This window comes from Brachyhypopomus gauderio, chromosome 12 (assembly GCF_052324685.1).
Source record: "Brachyhypopomus gauderio isolate BG-103 chromosome 12, BGAUD_0.2, whole genome shotgun sequence".
Classification (NCBI taxonomy): domain Eukaryota; kingdom Metazoa; phylum Chordata; class Actinopteri; order Gymnotiformes; family Hypopomidae; genus Brachyhypopomus; species Brachyhypopomus gauderio.
This window is the reverse complement of record NC_135222.1, coordinates 16,913,491-16,933,367: the sequence shown is the minus strand read 5'-3', so window position 1 is coordinate 16,933,367 and position 19,877 is coordinate 16,913,491. Positions and strand designations below refer to the sequence as shown.

The 19,877-nt window shown below is 46.9% G+C and overlaps 1 protein-coding gene across 2 annotated transcripts; it reads right to left on the bottom strand.

The window, feature by feature from the left end:
* Positions 1 to 64: 64 nt before the first annotated feature.
* Positions 65 to 19,877, bottom strand: ptk7a (protein tyrosine kinase 7a). 2 transcript variants are annotated; one of them, XM_077023339.1, is made up of 20 exons: positions 19,424 to 19,877; positions 8,104 to 8,400; positions 7,558 to 7,660; positions 6,992 to 7,176; positions 6,192 to 6,339; positions 5,980 to 6,110; positions 5,576 to 5,842; positions 5,297 to 5,433; positions 4,919 to 5,054; positions 4,710 to 4,829; positions 4,314 to 4,463; positions 4,050 to 4,194; positions 3,692 to 3,819; positions 2,826 to 3,017; positions 2,590 to 2,736; positions 2,117 to 2,340; positions 1,858 to 1,938; positions 1,594 to 1,745; positions 1,099 to 1,277; positions 65 to 991 (listed from the first exon to the last, which is right to left on the bottom strand). In XM_077023339.1, exons 1-20 carry the CDS (start codon positions 19,521 to 19,523, stop codon positions 831 to 833), a joined length of 3,183 nt encoding a protein of 1,060 aa, XP_076879454.1. In that variant the 5' UTR covers positions 19,524 to 19,877; the 3' UTR covers positions 65 to 830. The 2 variants fall into 2 exon arrangements, with proteins under 2 accessions (XP_076879454.1, XP_076879455.1); XM_077023340.1 differs by lacking the exon at positions 19,424 to 19,877 and adding an exon at positions 10,647 to 11,230.

Sequence of the window (19,877 nt, the reverse complement as noted above, 5' to 3'; positions counted from 1 at the left end):
GCTTGGATTATCGCATTATAGTGCACGTTGCATGTAGCATAAACATATATACTAAACAAAGAAACAAAATTAATTTCATCTTTATTGCATTGACAGAATACATCCTTTTCTTAACTGTTTTTATTTCTCTGCATTTTTATCAAATCCACTGAACGAATCTATTAAAACAAACAAAAAAAAACCTAATGCATAAAAACACTCAAACAAATATAAAAGCATTTGAAAACTGTACACAATACATGGCATCCTTCATTACACAGGCACTTGAGATTTTCATGTCACCGTTATCAGCTCGATGACCTCACGATATCTTTGCTCCATTGCTACCATTATCTTTACATTTGAGTAATCTGAATTCTAAAATCACCTAAAAAGTAAAACTAATATAAAATAGTACCAGGCTGGACCGTAAAAACATAAAACTACAGAACCTTTAACAAATTAAGAGGTTCCTGGAACAATCCTTCTTCAATACAAATCCCTGACCAGTCAGTGCATGGATTTAAACATGTAGCAGATGCACTCTATATGAACACATTTCTTCTTCTTGTTCACACTAACTGAACAGTTACCAGGAGCATCCGGATAGGCATTTTAACAAATGTAGTTCAGAACTATTATCATTTGGCCCAAGACATTAAGCAGCTTCCTAGTACAGTTCACCAGCTGACAGGGTTGAAGGGCAACACAAAAGATCGAGTTGGGCCGATCAGACGCTGTTGGGCTGATGTGTGATGAGGAGAATCTAAGACTAGAGCGTTCAGTCTTAGAAGGCCAAGCTAAGCAGCCTGATCCGATTCCTCCTCCAGCCCTGCTTCCCGTTCCTGGTCTCACACCTTGCTCTCAGACGGGAGTTCACCCAGGGCCACTGCAATGTCGCTGAAGGAGACCCTGTCCTTGGGGCTGGTGGCCTCACAGTGGAGCAGGAGCTTGTAGACCCTGGAGGGGCAGCCCTGTGGTGGGGGCAACTTCAACTTTCCCTGCTGAAGCCCTGGTGACAGAGAGCCAAAGACCATCATCATCATCATCCTGGGACACAAGGCCACCATTTAAGTTACCCCCAGCATGTTGTATTTATTTCCCCGTTTCCCATCTTACCTTCCAGGACCTTGTCATCAGTAAGTTCAGCATATGGTAGCTCTCCAAAACTGAAGACCTCCCACATGAGCACTCCAAACGACCACACGTCTGTCTTAGTGGAGAAGTCATCCTCAAATACAGACTCAGAAGGGAGCCAGCGGAGGGGGATCCGGGCTTGGCGGTAATGGAAATACTCACTGCAACACACACACACACACACACACACACACACACACACACACACACACACAGTCTTCAGGAACAATGTGAAAGTCTGTGACATTTTTAAAATTCCCTAATGAAGTTCCCCCAAAGCTTCTTTCCATTGTGGTGAAGCACATCAGAAGTGGTGTGTGTGTGTGTGATGTGGAGTGATGCGTGCGTGCGTGTGTGTGTGTGTGTGTGTGTGTGTGTGTGTGATGTGGAGTGATGCGTGTGTGTGTGTGTGTGATGTGGAGTGATGCGTGTGTGTGTGTGTGTGATGTGGAGTGATGCGTGTGTGTATGTGTGCACCTGCTGTAGACGTCTTTGCTCAGTCCGAGCGCGCACACCTTCACCTGCCGTGAGGAGCTGATGAGGCAGTTGCGTGCAGCCAGGTCCCTGTGGACAAAGCGCTGATTGGACAGGTGTTCCATGGCCCTGGCAACCTGCAGACACACCCACACCTGGGGAGAGGTATAGAACATGAGGGCGGGCACTGGGTGTGAGGGGTGGGCACAAGCACAGACCGACAGGTACAGCAGCTCTTTCATACAGAAGGGTTGGTAACATTTTTACCTTCTGCTTAGTGCTGAGTGGTTGTACTTTGACTTTCTGGTCTTTATTTTTGAAGGTTTTCAGGTACTGCTTCAGGTCAGTCTGTAAGAAAGACAGGATGCCTGCATCACAGTGTACTGTCTCTCAAGGGCGATGAATGAATTCAAATAGAAACTACAATCAAATGTCAACCCAATATGTAAAATCCAGCATGCGTGTATTCAAGGTTATAATATGTCAGACGGAAAATGCTGAAGAAGGCAGACCCAGGAGGGGTTACCATGTCCGCGTATTCCAGGATCATGTGGTGTGGCTCCGAGTCTCTGCACAGGCCCAGCAGACGTGTGATGTTGGGGTGACTCAGTTTGGCAAACATGTCAGTCTCACGCCGGAAATCCGTCTGTAGCTGCTCATCCCGAGACTGCAGACTCTTCACCAGAACCACCGGCTCCTCCTCTGCCTCACCCATCTTTGCCAGGAAGACCTCACCGAACTCTCCCTTACCTGCAGAAACACACACAGTTTTCTCCTCGCATTTCCCTCACAATAATTTCCTTATAATTTCCTATTAATTCAAGATAGGACTGTAGAAATTAGTCAATTAACATATTGGTACATGTAACAATCAAGACAGACCTCAGTACTTTATGCTGAACAGTATTGGGCAACCAGGATCGTGAAAGCATGGGGTGTATGTGTGTGTATCCAGGGTTGTGATAGCATGCAGGAGTTTGGGTGTGCGCGCGTGCGTACCCAGGGTTGTGATGGCGTGCAGGTTGGAACGGTTTAAGTTTAGCTTGTCATGAGTGCTGTGGCGTTTGTTTCCAGTAGCAGCTATGTTTGTTAGAGCCACTTCCTCCTGAATCTCTGCTGTAGTCTGGCCATTCTGTTGCACACCTCCTACAGGATGAATCGAGCAACTGCATTAGCACAGAATGTCCATCACCAAACTGGCCGAAGAGCCCTGGAGCGGACGCAGGCAGACGCACCATTCAGCTGCTCAGTCTCAGGTTCATCCTGGCCTTTCTGCAGCCTCTGGGCTTTGCGTCTCTGCTTGCAGTAGAACATGAGACCCAAGACCACGATGATGTAAGCAACAGCCGCCCCCACTGAAAGGCCCACCGTCTGGATCATTCTGTAAGGAGCCTTTTCATCGTGTGCCATGGAGAGTCCAGGCTTCTCTGTACCCACAAACACACAGAACATCCAGAAATATGAATGCACACCCACGCAAAATAAAAGTCCTATCTTTGTCCACTTGATGTCCTTTTCACACACACAAAACACACCTTTTCTTCAAACCTGATTATAATTCCACACTGACATTAAAAAGGAGGACATGCATAATTGGAATCTAGATCAACCAGTATAGCTACGTCTCCAAACGAGTGCAGAGAAGCCACCCTCGGATGGAAGGGGAGAAAGGGTGCAAGAGCACGTCTCCGCCCCACGTCTCTCCCCCACGTCTCCGCCCCACGTCTCTCCCCCACGTCTCCCCCGCCCCACGTCTCTCACCCACGTCTCTCCCCCACGTCTCCGCCCCACGTCTCCGCCCCACGTCTCTCCCCCACGTCTCCGCCCCACGTCTCCCCCGCCCCACGTCTCTCCCCCACGTCTCCCCCGCCCCACGTCTCTCCCCCACGTCTCCCCCGCCCCACGTCTCTCCCCCACGTCTCCCCCGCCCCACGTCTCTCCCCCACGTCTCCCCCGCCCCACGTCTCTCCCCCACGTCTCCCCCGCCCCACGTCTCTCCCCCACGTCTCCCCCGCCCCACGTCTCCCGCCCCACGTCTCTCCCCCACGTCTCCTCCGCCCCACGTCTCCTCCGCCCCACGTCTCTCCCCCACGTCTCTCACCCACAGCGTAGAGCTCTGCTGTCGTGTGCGCAATGTTGCAGCTGTTCCCAGCGATGCACGTGTAGCTGCCCACGTCATCTGTGGTGACATCACGAATGACCAGAGAGCCGTTGGGCATCATCTCAAACCTTCACACAGAAAAGAACCGATGAGGTGATGGTGCAGATGGAGCTGGTGCGGACGGTGATGGTACACAGCACAGAGTTAAAGAGTGAAACACTGTGGCCCTTAATGTACAGCTCAGATCAGTGATCCCAGAACACATTCGGTTTGATAAACAGGTCAATCTCCACTGCAGGACATGGAGTTGTGATTTCCAGTAGCGCTTGTGCAGGTGTCTGATCTAATCCTGATCTACCTGCTCCTGCCGGCATCCAGGAACTTGTCTTTCTTCTTCCACTGGATGATGGGAGGCGGGTCTCCTGCAGCCTGGCAGTGCAGCAGTGCGGTTTGGCCTTGGTACACCGTAGTGTTCTCTGGCTTCAGCTTGAACACCACAAACGCTGAGAGGGGGAAACAGAAGGAGAGATGAAGACACAGGAAACATCTCTGGAACCTCCAGCATAAGGTCACTTGAATAAACGCAGCAGTGAAGTTGCTGGCGGAAGCGTGGATGCGTCACCTGCTACGGTGAGCTGGACTACTGCTCGGATCTCTCCCTGCACGCTGTTGGAGGCCACGCAGGTGTAGTTCCCTGCATCCGCCCGTGTCACTTTAGAGAAGTGCAGTGTGCCCCCACTCTGCTCCATCCTTGCTGTGATTTCACTGTCACCTACAGGGGGCAGTAGATACATTTTAAATTGCATGCTCCTTGTCAACCACTTTTTCAAGCCACTGTTAAAGGCCTGTACAACATTGAAAGACTATATAAAGACTCCGTCCCAAATATCTTTTCCTGACATACAGGGATGTTTTATGCACACGTAATATCCTTTTCTTTTGGTAGCAACCCCTTCTCAGACAACCCCCCCCCCCCCTCCCCCCCCCCCCCCCCACCTCCCCAGCCCAAAACCCTCACCAGCTTTGGTCCAACGGATGGTGGGCGGCAGGCGGCCCTTGGCAGAGCAGTGCAGACTACCCTCCTTCTCCAGCTCCACACACTGCCAGGACTGCGGCGTAGGCGTGAACTTCAGCCGCTCTGGAGGGCAGAGAAGACGCCATCGATTACGCCCGAACACAGGACTGAAGAGTTACACACACACACACACACACACACACACACCATACCCAGTACAGAGACTCTGGCCTGGGCGTTCAATCTTCCAGCTTTGGTTTTACTCTCGCAGCCGTACACATGGCCATCGTACACCTCCACACTGTTGATGCGCAGGGTCCCATTGGGGAACTGCTTGAAACGTGTGTCCTGTCAGAGAGGATTAACAATGAGATTAGGATTAGGGTTAGGATTAGGGTTGGGGTGGCGCAGCATGGGACCACCCATCTAGCACAGCCTCTCCGCATGTATGTGCCTTTAGTCCTTTCACTACATTTAAACTTGTACATCATCTATTACACTGCAGCATCCACAGAGAGACCCTGCCCCGCGATGTAAGAGCAGACTTATTCTCAAGGGTGGGGCAGTTACTCCCACATGCTTCCACTCACCTCCCCACTGATTGGCTGCATGTTGCGGTACCATGTGACTTCCGGGTCAGGCGTGGCACGCGTCTCGCAGTGCAGATACCCAGCATGCCCTTCTTCCAGTTGACTGTCCTTGGGCTTCTGAACCCATTCAGGTGCAGCTAATGATGGAAACAATCAGAATCACATGGAAAAGCCAAACAATGACGACTGTCAATCTAAAATCTGAAGAGCACATCACACAAGCATCCTACACTTGTAGGGTTACGAGCAAGAGAAAACTGGTGTAGAAAACACACTCACAGGCCACGGTGACTGTGACCTCCTGTTTCCTCTGTCCTGCCTTGTTCTGAGCGAAGCACGTGTAGGTGCCCGTGTCCTCTCCCTGCGTGGGGCTGAACACCAAATCCAGGCCCTCCTGGTAGAGACGGCCCACGGTAGGCACGCGCTGGCCCTCACGCTCCCACCACACCTCTGGCTCCGGGTGTCCGCGGGGCGGCCGGCACGACACCCGCTCCATGGAGTCTGCTGTGAAGACCCGAGCCTGCTGCGTCGGCATGTCCTCTATCTCTGTTATTGGGACGAGTGGATGTGACGGAGACAAAAACGGTGATGAAAATCAAAAGAGAAAGGCATAAAACTGCAAAGGTGGACACCACACGCGCACCGTGTCGGTGGGGGGTGGGGGGTGTGTGTGCGCGTCTCACCTGCTATCCTCAGGAGCGCCTCCAGGGAGACGGCAGGGCCCCGGAGCCCCTGCGCCACACACCTGTAGCGGCCGGTGTAGCGCGGCTTGACCTGACTGATGAAGAGTGAGCCGTTGCTCAGGAGGAACAAGCTGCAGAAACAGCAGCCGTTAGTGGGCAGACTGGGCACGAGAGAACACGTCCTCTTTAAGCACGAGTGCCGACGCTCCTACCGGCTCTTGTTGGAGACGAGTTCATTCTCGTGGTACCACTCCACGGTGGGTGGGGGCTCGGCAGTGAACTGGCAGTGGAAGTGAGCCTCCTCATTCTTCTGAACCACCACGTCCTGGGGCTTCACCACGGCTCGGGGGAAACTCTTATCTACAGCAACAAACAAGACGCATCACTAACGTCCCATACATCTTCTCCAGGGTTCTCCACCTCGGTCATCAAGCACTTCAGTGCAGGACCACAAATGGCTTAATGATGAAACAAGACCTCTCATTTTATAATTAGTTATGCTAAATATGTTATATGAGCAAGATAAGAAATATCGATATATTTTTATGAGGTATACGATAAGACAATATATAATTTATATTGATATAACCTATTGGTCTTTCCCAAAACCTAGTGAGCTGTCTAAATAAGCACCAATTACGTATGCAGCTATTTAAGGTAAAAAGCTTCATCTGGATCACTATAACATGGAATGCTGTCTATGTAGACAGCTCTCTAGGGTTAGGGACAGACCAGGACACAGAAGCACTTTGGTGAAGTCTACTTCGCTGGAAACTGACTTCTTAAAGAAGAACAACTCTATTTTTGCTCCGCATCTTTTCCATTTTCATAGCACAGAGATTGTTATGCAGGTAAAGAACATTATTATATTTGAGGAGCATTATCATTTAACATGCCAATACAATCTCTCATGTACATGCCTGTGTCACATTTGGGACTAGGTTAAAATATTGAGATATTTTTTATTCATATCGCCCAGCCCTGCCACACACACCCACCCCCACACACCCACCTATAATGTTGAGGGTGAAGTTGGTGGTGCTGCACACGTGCCCTGCGGCGTTTTTGCCGCAGCAGTAGTAGTTGCCGTTGTGGTCCGGACCGGCCCGCGGCAGCGACAGGGAACGGTCCTTACTGCTCCACTTGTGATTCTTCTCCGACAGTAGCTGCCCGTCTCTGTACCAGCGGCTCGTTGGCCTGAGCACAAGTGAGAAGCTGTGAGCTCTCCCACACTAGTGCAGCACAGTCTCGTTCTCTCTCTGGTTTTACAGTGTCTCATTGGACATGAAGAAATCTGAAGACATCTGGTTTCATCTGATCAGTGGCACTCACTCCAACAGTGTGAGCTCTGTACATCTCCGATAATGAAACGAACGCCGGAAATCACTACAACCATGAGTGAAACTTAAAAGCCCCAAGTGTGATGTACATAAAGCAGATTTATGCTTTTCTCATCTCAACAGTGAGTTCAATAAGCTCTTTTGATAATGCAAATAAACACAATTACTATTGCGATTTGATAGTACCCACTGGATACAGGATATTAAGAAAAGCTTCCACAAATACAGAATTCCTCACCGGGGGTGGCCATCAATATTACAGCGCAAGGTCACAGGTGAAGAGCTCATAATCTCTGCCTCTGAGGCTGGACTCTGAAGAGTCACTGCACCACTTTCCAACCCTAGAAGAGAAGAGGGAGAGAGAGAAAACATGGGGTTTGGGGGAGAGAGAGGGTGTGTGTGTGTGTGTAAGAAAAAAGTTAAGATAAAATCCTCATGGTTACTTTATCAAGATATGCTCGAAACGGTGGAAACCTTCCCTCATTATCAGACTTAGACTGAGCTGCTGGCACCATCTGGTCATGGTTTGCACCCACCACAAAAACAGGCCCCTCTTTTCAGTTGACCTGCCTTGTTATCCGACACAAGCAGCCTGACGCTGCATTTCAAGCAATTAATCTTGGCGAGAGACAAAGGGGCGTTTGTCTGACCCCTCGTACTCGCCCAAAATAACTTTCTCTCATGCGGACACTGTTTAGATTTCTTCAGTGGCAAAGTAGCAAAGTGGTGAAGGGGTGAAGGGGTGAAGGGTTCATTGTGGGAACGGCACAAACATTCAGCTCACATTTGATGTTGAAGGAAGCCTCGCCTGTGCGTTCCTCTTCTCCTGTGAGGTTTTTGGAGGCCACACATTGGAAGCTGCCCGAGTCCAGAGTTCGGTCGATCGCTGTGAACTTGAGGTTGCCTCCCTCCTGGAAGTGCCGCTCGGAGGGCGAGAGCACCTGGCCGTCACGCAGCCAGGTGTAGGACACGCCCACGGGATCGCTCACCTCGCATCGCAGCATGGCGCTGCGACCCTGCAGGGCATCCTGGGATTTGGGCTCCTTCGTGAAATGGAAGGATGCAGACTGCACACATAGCACTGGAGGGAGAGAGAAAGGGAGATGGAGAGATAAAGGAATAGGGAGAGATAGAGGATCAGGGAAAGGGAGGAAGCAACACTGTAATTAGGATGCAGCAACAAATGCTGAAGGTGATGAGTTCCAGGCCCTGCACCCGTGTTCGGTGCGGTGCGGTCAGGGTCGGGTGCCTGGCGGTCTCGGCTATAGCGACGGTAGAGCTGCGGTACTCCTGGTAGAGCTGGAGGAGGGAGCTCTAGCGTGGGCACGCAGCCCCCTCCCTCTGCTCACCTCACAGCCTGCTCTTTGTCTGAAAGCAGCTGTGAGGGGAAGCCGGCCAGGTGGCCTGCAGAAAGAGGCCCTGTTAGAGGGCCCGACCCAGACTGCTTCACTCCTCCGGCCCGCCGTGTCCAGTCTGTTACGGGACGCTCTCTGATCAACAGGGTTTCATCTTCTACCAGCGTGTGCGTGGAGCTGCTGGAGGCATGCGGGTGGAGCCAGACTCGCTCCTCCACGTGTAGCGTAATACAGATGAGCCGTAATTGAAAGCACGGCAGGAGAAGATCTCGCGTGACCAGCACCATGTCTGTGTGCCATGACTCCACTTTCATTGGTGTTAACTACACTGATGCAAATGAATCTTCAGAATTATAGTGAAACTATTTCTACTGTTTTGGGTACGTGAACTGCAGCCAGTCCAAAATCACCTGATTAATCTCACTGTGTGACGAATTAGTAGCTAGCCAAGCTAAGTGCTAGAAAACAACACTATGTTAAGACAAAATGGTTTTAATTAATGTGTAGTTTTCCATTAGTTTCTGATTTAATGGTTATGAACAATACTGACTGGTTTAAATATGAACCTAAACATTAAGTTTAATATAGGGTTAGGGTTAGCCTAACCTAAATGCTTTACCCCAAATGCTTTCACTTATTTACTCTAACCTACACCCTTGGGTTGACATTTTGTTTTTATTTTATATAGTACTGTGAACAAGTTTGTTCATTGGGCAAGAAATAACAATACTGCACCGCCTATCTATTGACTACATAATGAAATACCGCAGAATAGCCTGTTTGTACAAACAAAATGGTTTAAAAAGGACATTATGAAATGATAAAAATAATTAAAATTTGGCATGCCCAAATTACTGCAATATTTGATATCGTTTAGTGGCCCAAGGTTATCAGACAAATGCATTTAATGAGCGGGAAACAGGTGAATAAAACAATTGTTCAGTCCTTTATGGCGCTGTTTCAGCAATTAACATTTCAACACGTCCTGCGATCATCCTAAAACAAACTGGAGGTGAATATCAGAGATCTCCAACCTCTAGTCTCTGGCCTCTACATCCTTACTCTGTGGGAAACTTTCCTGCAGAACTTACACAGAAAGCCACCAATCCGTCCCAGACACACCACACACAGACACACCCACCCTCTCACTCAAGTGAGCACAGCCAGCGCTCAGACAGGAGTTCTCTATGCTGGGATCAGGAAGCTGAGCTGTGGAGTTCCTGCACATCACAACCACTGGCAGCATGAAGCTATTGTGGAGTCGCTACTGCTAGTTAATTCAAAGAGAAAGAACAGGGAGGAGTGTGTGGTGGTGGAGGCCAGAGAGTGAGTGTGTGGTGGTGGAGCGTCTGTGTCTACCACTCTCTGGATTCAACAAAGAAATGAGTAGTCTGGCCATCGCTGTAGAGATGGTGCGACATGTCGCAGAGCAATAAAAACCTAAAGGGTTCAGGACACCAAATGGTCAACTGAAGTTTTACATTAAAGCTTAAAAGAACTGAATAGATGGTCTCTTTGGAAACTCTGGCTGTGTGTTCCAGAGGTCACGTCCAGGGGTGTGATGGGGTGGGGGCAGCGTTCTTCAGTGCTACACCCAGATGAACGTCTATGATTCAGCCCGGCAACATGAGCAGGTAGTCAGGTAGTAACAAATAGTCTCCACCATTACTGGTGTATCTCTGCTTCCACACCAGCCTGTGTTTCGTAATTATCCATATAACACAAGCTCTGCGGAGCTCCACATCGAAGAAGCTCGACATCCCTAAAAATTTCATTTCAGATTTTTCTGAGCCACTACAAAAGTTCAACCAAGCCACTTTAACCACAGTCTAGTGAGGCAAATGGCTGGAATTGAGCCGTTCTAGCACAAAGGAATACAAACACAACCCATAATCTGGTCATCCACGTTAGCAAATGACTCCACATTAGCAAATGTTTTGGTCCACTAGACCAAACTACAGCTTTAACTTACCAGACAGCGTATGACAAAGGCGTCACAGCCACCGTCACTCAAACTATCCAACTTGTTTTTCTACTGGGATCTTTCTAGTGAGAACAAAAGGGAGAGCGAGGCTCTAAAACTCAAGCTTGTTGTCCGCACTGACTGGAATCCATGGAGACGTTTCCGGGACAAAGACGGCACTCAGAGTCCCTCCCCTTCAGATGTGGAGGTTAAACGAGGGAACCTGATCGGCTATAATTATTAGCCACATAAACAGTAAAGTTCTGTGGTCTCTAAACCACTTTAAGTGTACATACTATTCTAGAAATCTCTAGTGGACGCATTGTATTCTAACAGTCTCTAATAATATTCTGAAATCTTGCGACTATGAAGGCCTCCCAGTGCACAGATAATCTAGAAGAACTCAACAAGTACAAACAAAAATGTCCTGCTATTGCTTAAATAAGTCCTTACTTTGTATGCCCATACAAACAGGACCCTAAGAAAAGAGACTGAGAGACGTTCTGTGTGTAAAACTCCCTGAAGTCTCTCCACTCGCCATAACCCTGATCACAAAGGCGTGCTTTCATGCAGGGAGGCAAAGCATGTTTGGGTAGAGGGCTTTCTGAGGGACGTCTGTAGTTCAGTGGTGACCCAACTTTGGAAAACGTGGAAGACTAACATCAGGCATGAAAAAACCCAACAGACAACCACCACAGGCATGATGGGACACCAAAACCTCATCCACATGACAAACCTATGAAGGTTTATAAATGGCATTTTGAAATTCTGAGTATAAAAAACAAAACAAAAGAGAATTTAAACTGTAATAATTTAAATTGTAATAAGTGCTGCAGAAAAAAATTTAAAATGTGAATGAAATAAAAAATAAATTATGTCTCAGTCCTCACTGCTGTTCAACACTTTCAGTTAATGTTATTTCACTACTTCACTTTAACCCCTAACCTAACTGCAAACTCCACTCAAACTCCCAAGTCCACCCTAAACTTTAAATTCACCTTCAGTAAGAAATTGAACTTTGAGTGTTGGAGACTCTTCATGTTTCAAACCACTATTAATTTTTAATTTATTACTATATGATTGCTAGATTTTCCTTAATAGTTAGTAACCTGTGGTTACTAATTTTCTGGTAATGGAACCAAAGCTCAAAGCGAAAAGACTAGATTGAGAAGTTTAAAGTCACCTACAGAACACTAGAAGAATTGTGCAACACATTGGTTGACACCTACTGTCTTTCCCAATGTGCTTCTGTAAACAAGGAATAAAACCATAAAACAATACTGGCTGAATGAGCCAGCAGCACGCGCAACAATCAGCCACATGATCAAAACCACTGAGAGGTGAACAGAGGAGACGCACTATGTGCTGGGACATCATACTCAGCAGGTGGAGAAGCAGTTCTGACGTGAGCGTAGCCTAAGCCTGGTGACTTTGACGAGGGTTTGACAAGACCCTAGCTTCAACTGAAAGTGGCCCAAGGAAGGACAAGCAGTTAGTTTGTGAGAGGATAACGGCCCTTTGGCCCTTCATATGGGTGATGTGGCTCTGGAAGAAGGTGGCTTGGTCTGGGAACCACAGCTCTATGTTTTTACTTTTTGCTTGGAAAGCGATGGAACCACGCATTATGGGAAGAAGTAAAGTTGGAAGAGGTTTTAAATGTTTTGAGCAAAGTTTTCCTGTGAAACCTTGGGTCCTGGGACCAACTACATGGCCAACACCGTATACCCCTCCATCTAGACACACAATCCACACCACCACCACCACCACCACCACAATGTAGCCTTGCCTCAATACACACCATCCACACAACCACAACCCTATAACCCCGCCTCAATACACACCATCCACACTACCACCACCCTATAGCCCCACCTCAATACACACCATCTACAGTACCACCACCCTGTAGCCCCGCCTCAATACACACCATCTACAGTACCACCACCCTATAACCCCGCCTCAATACACACCATCTACAGTACCACCACCCTATAGCCCCGCCTCAATACACACCATCCACACCACCACCCTGTAGCCCTGCCTCTACACACACCCTCCACACCACCACCCTGTAGCCCTGACTCTAGACACACCCTCCACACCACCACCCTGTAGCCCTGCCTCTAGACCAGAGTTGTATAGTAACGAAGTAGAACTACTTCACTACTGTACTTAAGTACTAAAATACTGTATCTGTACTTTACTGGAGTATTATTTTTTTCTCCTACTTCACTACATATTTTCCATCAGTTTAATACTTTTATTTCGATAAATTTTTTACGTGCTGTATAGTTACTCGTTACAATTGTAAACATGTTAACTGGCGCTGTCACCGGGTCAAGCGATCAGTCTTATGAGAAAACTGCGCATGCTCCGGTCGCGTCTCGTTTACTCTGTTGCTGCCTTCACTGAACACTTAAGCTTCGTAATCTAGGTTCACTTGACACGTCGTGACTGCGCAAGTGTCCGTGCGGCAAAAATGACGCAATCGCGGTGGCTTGCCCATGCGCGTAGGCCACGCGCGCGGTCGCGTCGCGAGGTCGTGCACCTCTCGATTTTTGTGCGAAGTTAGAAGGTGGAATTCATGCACTGGTAACAGCAGAAGAGCAGCATAAGTGCTGCATAATAAGCTTGTTGGCGTTTTAATGTACATATATTGGCACCTTCCACATCGAGTGATCGTGGCGGTGAGGGTGAGGCAGGAGACCACCCTGGCCCTACCTAGAGACAGTGTTTGCGTTTGCTGGAGTGAAAGTAAATTCCTATAGGATGAAGTGCCATCTCTGTCTCCCTAAAGAGTGTGAAATATTGGCCTTCAAAAATTCACCTTCGAACTGTAAAAAACACATCAATGTAATTTATAAATATAACGCACAGAAGACACACCAGCTTTAGCAGTCTGTAAGCGCTAGTTAGGTTCGATATCTTGGCTAACTAACCTAATTATGTTCATGACGTGCTGCAGTATTCACTTAACATTACCTGGCAATCATAAAGGTGACGACACGCTGAGTTGTGTTTTTAGCAACAGTAAGCTGTGTCTCTTCAGGCTGACTAATCATGTGCCCATTTTTATAGTATAGTGTTTTTATAGGGTAAGGGCATTTATTGAGGGTAAATGCAGGGCAGTAGGCTCACCCTTAGAATGCGATGGATGGATTTTACGTCCAAAATACACCTCATTTTCTCAGCTAAATTAAGGCGAACTTGTACTTCTGCGTCAAACCTACGACGTAGCGGGACATAGGTTATCTGTTTTTTGTGTACGAAGTGTTAAGCCCAGTTTTTTAAGTTGCTACTTGTTTGTACATACAGAGCACTTGTATTTATGGTCTTTGACATCTTTGATTTGTAAGTGATATATAAAAACTAGGGTTAGGGTTCTTTAATTCTTTAATTAATTCAAAACACAATACTTGTACTTTTTACTTTCAGTACTTGAGTAATACATATTAGAATAAACTACTTGCAATACTTAAGTACAAAAAATGCTGAATACTTCTGTACTTCTACTTAAGTAAAGTTTTTAAAGAACACTTCAACTTCTACTCAAGTCAATTTTTTGATAGAGTACTTGTACTTTTACTCAAGTATGGGTCTCTAATACTTTATACAACACTGCTCTAGACACACCCTCCACACCACCACCCTGTAGCCCTGCCTCAATACACACCATCCACACCACCACCCTATAGCCCTGCCTCTAGACACACCCTCCACACCACCACCCTGTAGCCCTGCCTCTAGACACACCATCCACACTGCCTGCTAAGTCCAGATTCATCTTGGGCAGGACATGAATTGTTTTCCCAGCTGCTCCCACAATCACAGTAGTCTTATTCACATGGATGTGGTTAAACAGGTGTCCCACTACATGCTGTCGACATGCACATCAGACACAAAAGACAGTGGAGACCTGCTCACAAACACACATGTCCTCCTGGGACATGGACAGCTGGCAGGCAACACTGTATGTCCACATGAATAAAGCACATGTGCTGGGTGGCAGAACTGTGAGTAGAAGAGGACGGCATGGCGAGACCCGCCCCCCTGCCCCGCATGGCGAGACCCGCCCCCCTGCCCCGCATGGCGAGACCACCCCCTTCCAACCCCTTGCTGGTTGCCTAGAGCAGCAGTGAGCACTCAAGATTAAGACGTAGACTTCTTCCATTCTTGCAACACTGCCGGCAGTTTTTCAAAAATCATTTTTGAGCCTCATTCCAACTAAGGTCCCTCAGTGATGTAGGGCCTGAGAATCTGATGGACAGATCAGTAATGCACATCCCCCAGAGAGGCAAAGCCATGGGGGTGGAGGAGGGGCATTATTGGTGGGTTTATAATCCCGCTACAGGAACAGCTGCTCACAACTTTCAGGAACTGATTTCAGCACTACAGGGGTTTAAACAACCCCCACATCTACCCCCCCCCCCCACGCCCCCCACCACTCTCCACTGCTCCCATGAGAACACACAACATTCCTGTGCCATTCAGGCAACTGCACAAACTCCATTACAAGAGGAAGACAAAATAAACTAAATATTTCTAAATAAACTACTCTCCTCAATCGCTTAACAAAAGCCAATATCTATACTGTAGCAAGTGGCCATTGCTCCTACCACACTGGTGGTTAATGGCAGCCTCTGGAGATACAGTGTGAGGTGGAGTCACACACCACCTTTTCTGCAGGTCTGCACCTCTTCTCTGCCCTTGGCTGTACACAGTGTAAAAGTTGGAATGTGATGCATTCAGCCATTCATAACACTGGTGGGAGATGTTAGTCTTTCCCCAAAGCACCAACAACAAGGCATGTTGGCCTCAGACATGACATGGAACATTACAGACAAGCTTGTGCTAAAGAAATTAAATAAATCAGTGAGTCACATTGCAAAAACTAATTTACTTTAAAGATAAAAGTTTGTTATCCATGAATAAAACAAATAGTTCTTGCAGTTCTCTGGAGTACACAGAGTATATCCATTCACCACAGTACAAATAAAGTAAATGAGGGCAGACACTATGTATCTGGTACAGATCAGTGGATATATGAAGGAATATAGTGGAACACAATGGTAGCCATTGCCTCCCATGTAACCAGATCTCAACAGCACTGCAGGTTTACAGGAACTAAGCAGATTTCTGCTCTCAGAGACCTGGACACATCTCATCCTGGATAAGAGTCAATATCCACCACACTCACTTCAAAACTAAAAAGAATTGAAATGTTCTCAGAATGTTTTGAATCTGATCATATTCTTATTATTAGGCAGTGATTAAATGTTAACATTAACATCAAGGTTATATGTTAGACAAAAATAGATATTTCTGTTAGAAATTTCTGACTACTTTCACCTGAAAACATGATCATAAAAAGTCAAAGACTAATTAATTTTCCAACTTCCATGCTAACAGTGGATACCAATAACAAGGTGATAATCTGAAATACATTTCAAAGCCAATATCAATTAATTTTATACATTTTCTTTTTACAACAGCTGTTGTCACAAAGCAGCTTTACAAATGTCCAAGCACCAAAGTGAGCAAGCCAAAGGTGACCAGGTAAAAACCACTGGGTAAATCAATATTGTACATGTTCAAAAACATCTCTGTACAAAAGCCTTGGTATTCAATCATCTAACAGCCATTCAGATGCTTCATGGTACAGTTTGATGACAAATACTACTTCCATTAGTCCGTCTTCCTAAAGGAACAAAGATTGTTCTTAAAACAATCATGGAAAAAATGATCTATAGTTGTATAAGGAAAGAAGAGTCTACAGTGTCATTATTAAGAACATAAGAAGAATCAGCTGCTAACGATTTTTAGTCACCCTGTAATACAGCGCAACTGAGAATTCTGACTGGCTGAATGAATGAGGTTTTATATAGCAGCACTAAATCTGCATTCATGTAAGCAAGGATGTGCGTATGCTGCAAAATCACTGCTGTAAACATTATTAAAAAGATAAAATATCAGCTGAAGCATAGAGAAACGTCAAGGTTAACTGGCAGAACCTAAATGAAGGTCACTTATTTTCTAAGCAACAGAATCATTAACCGTTCCACTGTAACTGTGAACACAGCCACTAATTGACTTGTGGTCTCGGTACAGGTTCAAAGACTGTTTCAACTGGAGCCAGATTACTATCTCTTGTACCAACATGCTATACTAACAGCACTCAAAGAACCATAAGTGTTGCTCAGGAAAACTTTCATTCCGGACATTTCTGGAAGTGAGGTCAATACAGAGCCACCTCAGTGGTGCAGACTGCATCTGAACATCTCAGTGGTGCAGACTGCATCTGAACATCTCAGTGGTGCAGACTGCATCTGAACATCTCAGTGGTGCAGCCTGCACTCCTACATTTCATCACTTCCTGGAGTGGTGATAAAGCATGTGTTCTAAAGTATCTACAAGCCTGTCCTTACAGGACCTAAACCAGTGATCAAATGTACCAAGATTTAGCTGCTTGTATCTACTGTAAGGAACCAAACAAAGGCTGTTGTACAAACACAGCCCCTGCCGAGTAAGCTTGCCTCTGCTCAGACAAGCTTTTCAATGGAATCAACAGTGTTTATAGGTAAAATGATGGAAACATCTTATATATTAGAGACCATATGTAAACCTAAAAAAACCATCACTGTTAGTCCAAGAGTTTCAGGGAATAAACGTTGTGTTGAATGCTACAGCGGCTCCCTCAACACGGTCACTGATGGCATGAACAAGTCACCCCTCTCAGGAATGCGAACCCTTCAGAAAACTATAAATAAAAACCATGCATGTATGACAGACAGAACAAGATACTTGGACCTAAAATAAATGGATAATCACAATGAAGAAGCGAATGAAAATATCACTAGACTTACACATTGGGTTTATGAGCGAAAACACTTATGACCATTACTCAACCGATGGCCAATTCTAAAAATTACATTTTTGCTAAGGAACACACCACCATCACAGCAGATATGCCAATGTTTCAGTGAACATTTAACAAACGTAAGCCATCTACAGTAGATAGGGACGCACGTGTGTTATACATCATGCTTTATTGAACAGACAGGTGAAATGCAGCTCTGATTCTACTCGCCATGCCTTCTTTATGCACAAGATTACAGTGGAATCCCCTTAGCTGTGTCTGCTTGTATTTTGTCTTCTATAAAAAGGACAAACAGGAGAATATTTAGCTGTCATGACAGTAACAACCACATGAATGCTGACAAATCTGACCAGCAGTTGAACACAAGATATATAAGGAACCTAATGAACAGAAGAGTGAAAATGGCTGAAAATCAAGTAGAGTGTACATGTCCAGATGAGGTGCGCCTTTGCTGCGTGTTGAGGTGCGCCTTTGCTGTGTGTTGAGGTGCGCCTTTGCTGTGTGTTGAGGTGCGCCTTTGCTGTGTGTTGAGGTGCACTTTTACTGCGTGTTGAGGTGCACTTTTACTGTGTGGATCCTACTTTCACAGACCTGAGTCCATTAGCATGACAAAGGCACAACATGCTGCCACCGTCACTGAAGAGCAAATCCCTCAAGTACCTGTGAAGTGTCTCTGTTCTCCCGCCTTTCATCTTTCAGGAATCCATATAAATGCTGCACTTCCTCAAGAGGGCCAGAGGAACTAGTCTCTCTCTCTCACACACACACACACACACACACACACACACACACACACACACACACACACACAGCATAACGCTCACATTCAATCACAGACCAAACACAGCACACAGTCAGTGATTAACTAAAACCTCGACCTGGGCCTCTAGTCTCTAATGTAGACAGGGCGCTAGTGCCTTTGCCTCCCTGCTCACCTGTGCCCCACGGGAAACATTAGACAGGAAGTAGTCAATGAAAACCGCCGTATACAGTACTTAGCTGGACATATTCCTGATAACAAATACCCCATAAAACACACAGCAATGCACAACGTTAGCAACACACACGTTTCATTAGAAACTCGCAGTGTATTGGAGTTTTTATTTGGTCCTAAACTGGCCTCCCCTCATCCAAGACACCAAAGAGCCGCTGAATTCACGAGCGAACACGGGCAGCTGTGGAGCAGCGTCCGCGTTTACAAAGATGTGCCGAATATGCTTTATTTATCTTGTTCTAAAGCTTTCGGTAACTATTTGAAGTTTACAAATTATGAAGAAACGAAATCAGAAATGCTAAGGAGAAAGGTGAATCAATGAACATGGGGGAAAGTGTTTTAGTTCAGCTCTGGAGTGTGTAAAATTAATCAAACGCACACACAAAAAAACGGTGAAACTGACTGAACTTCAAAGTAATCACACCTTGGGCCATTCCTCCCGCAACAACCGTGAACCGTGTACTGGTAACGGTCCTTCCCACCGCGAACCGTGTACTGGTAACGGTCCTTCCCACCGCGAACCGTGTACTGGTAACGGTCCTTCCCACCGCGAACCGTGTACTGGTAACGGTCCTTCCCACCGTCAACTGTAATATTGGTCTTCCCATTGTTCACCACCGGTTTGAAACATTGGGAGAAACTCTAATTACCCAACACAGGGATTTTCAGCACATAAATGTAGTCAAAAGACGGCGGCTTCATATTCACCTCATATCGTACAGCTGCCAGCAAACTTTAGTTTAGTATCGACTTCATCGACTCATTTATTCATTCGGTGTAAAATACGAGCCTACAATCCCGAGTTTGCGCACGATAGCAGCGCGCAGACTGAACCCAACGTCTGAACCCAAAGTCTGCACCGACATCCTGCTGCAGATGAACAAGTTAAACCAACACCGCGCTGGTTTTTCTTACCTTTACAAAGAAGTGTGGCGAGGACGAAAGCAGTTTTCCCAAGCCGCGCTGATTTTGCACCGCTTTCACGAAAGCACGTTGTTCTGTCCGACAGAACCATGTTTTAACTGAACGAGGCGTAAACGAACCGGGAAGGTGTAAGAATGCAGCCGCAGTGGCACGCGCGCCCGGGCGACCACGCAGCCGTCGGTCTCGGATTAATAATCCCACGAATCCGCCAGACGAGCGTTCAACGCAACGTGGAGAAGTTCTGCAGCCGAACACTAAACGGACCGGTTCTGTGTGACCGTGGATCCCGGAGGCCGTGCTGCGCTGTTCATGCTGAGTTTATCCTAACTTTACTCAACAAAACAAAGAGCCCACTGCGCGTGCACTCGCGGCACGTTTCTGCACGCTCACAGCTGCGCGAGAGTTCGGCCCGCCCGCTCGCGCTCCGGTAGCCGCGTAATAACGC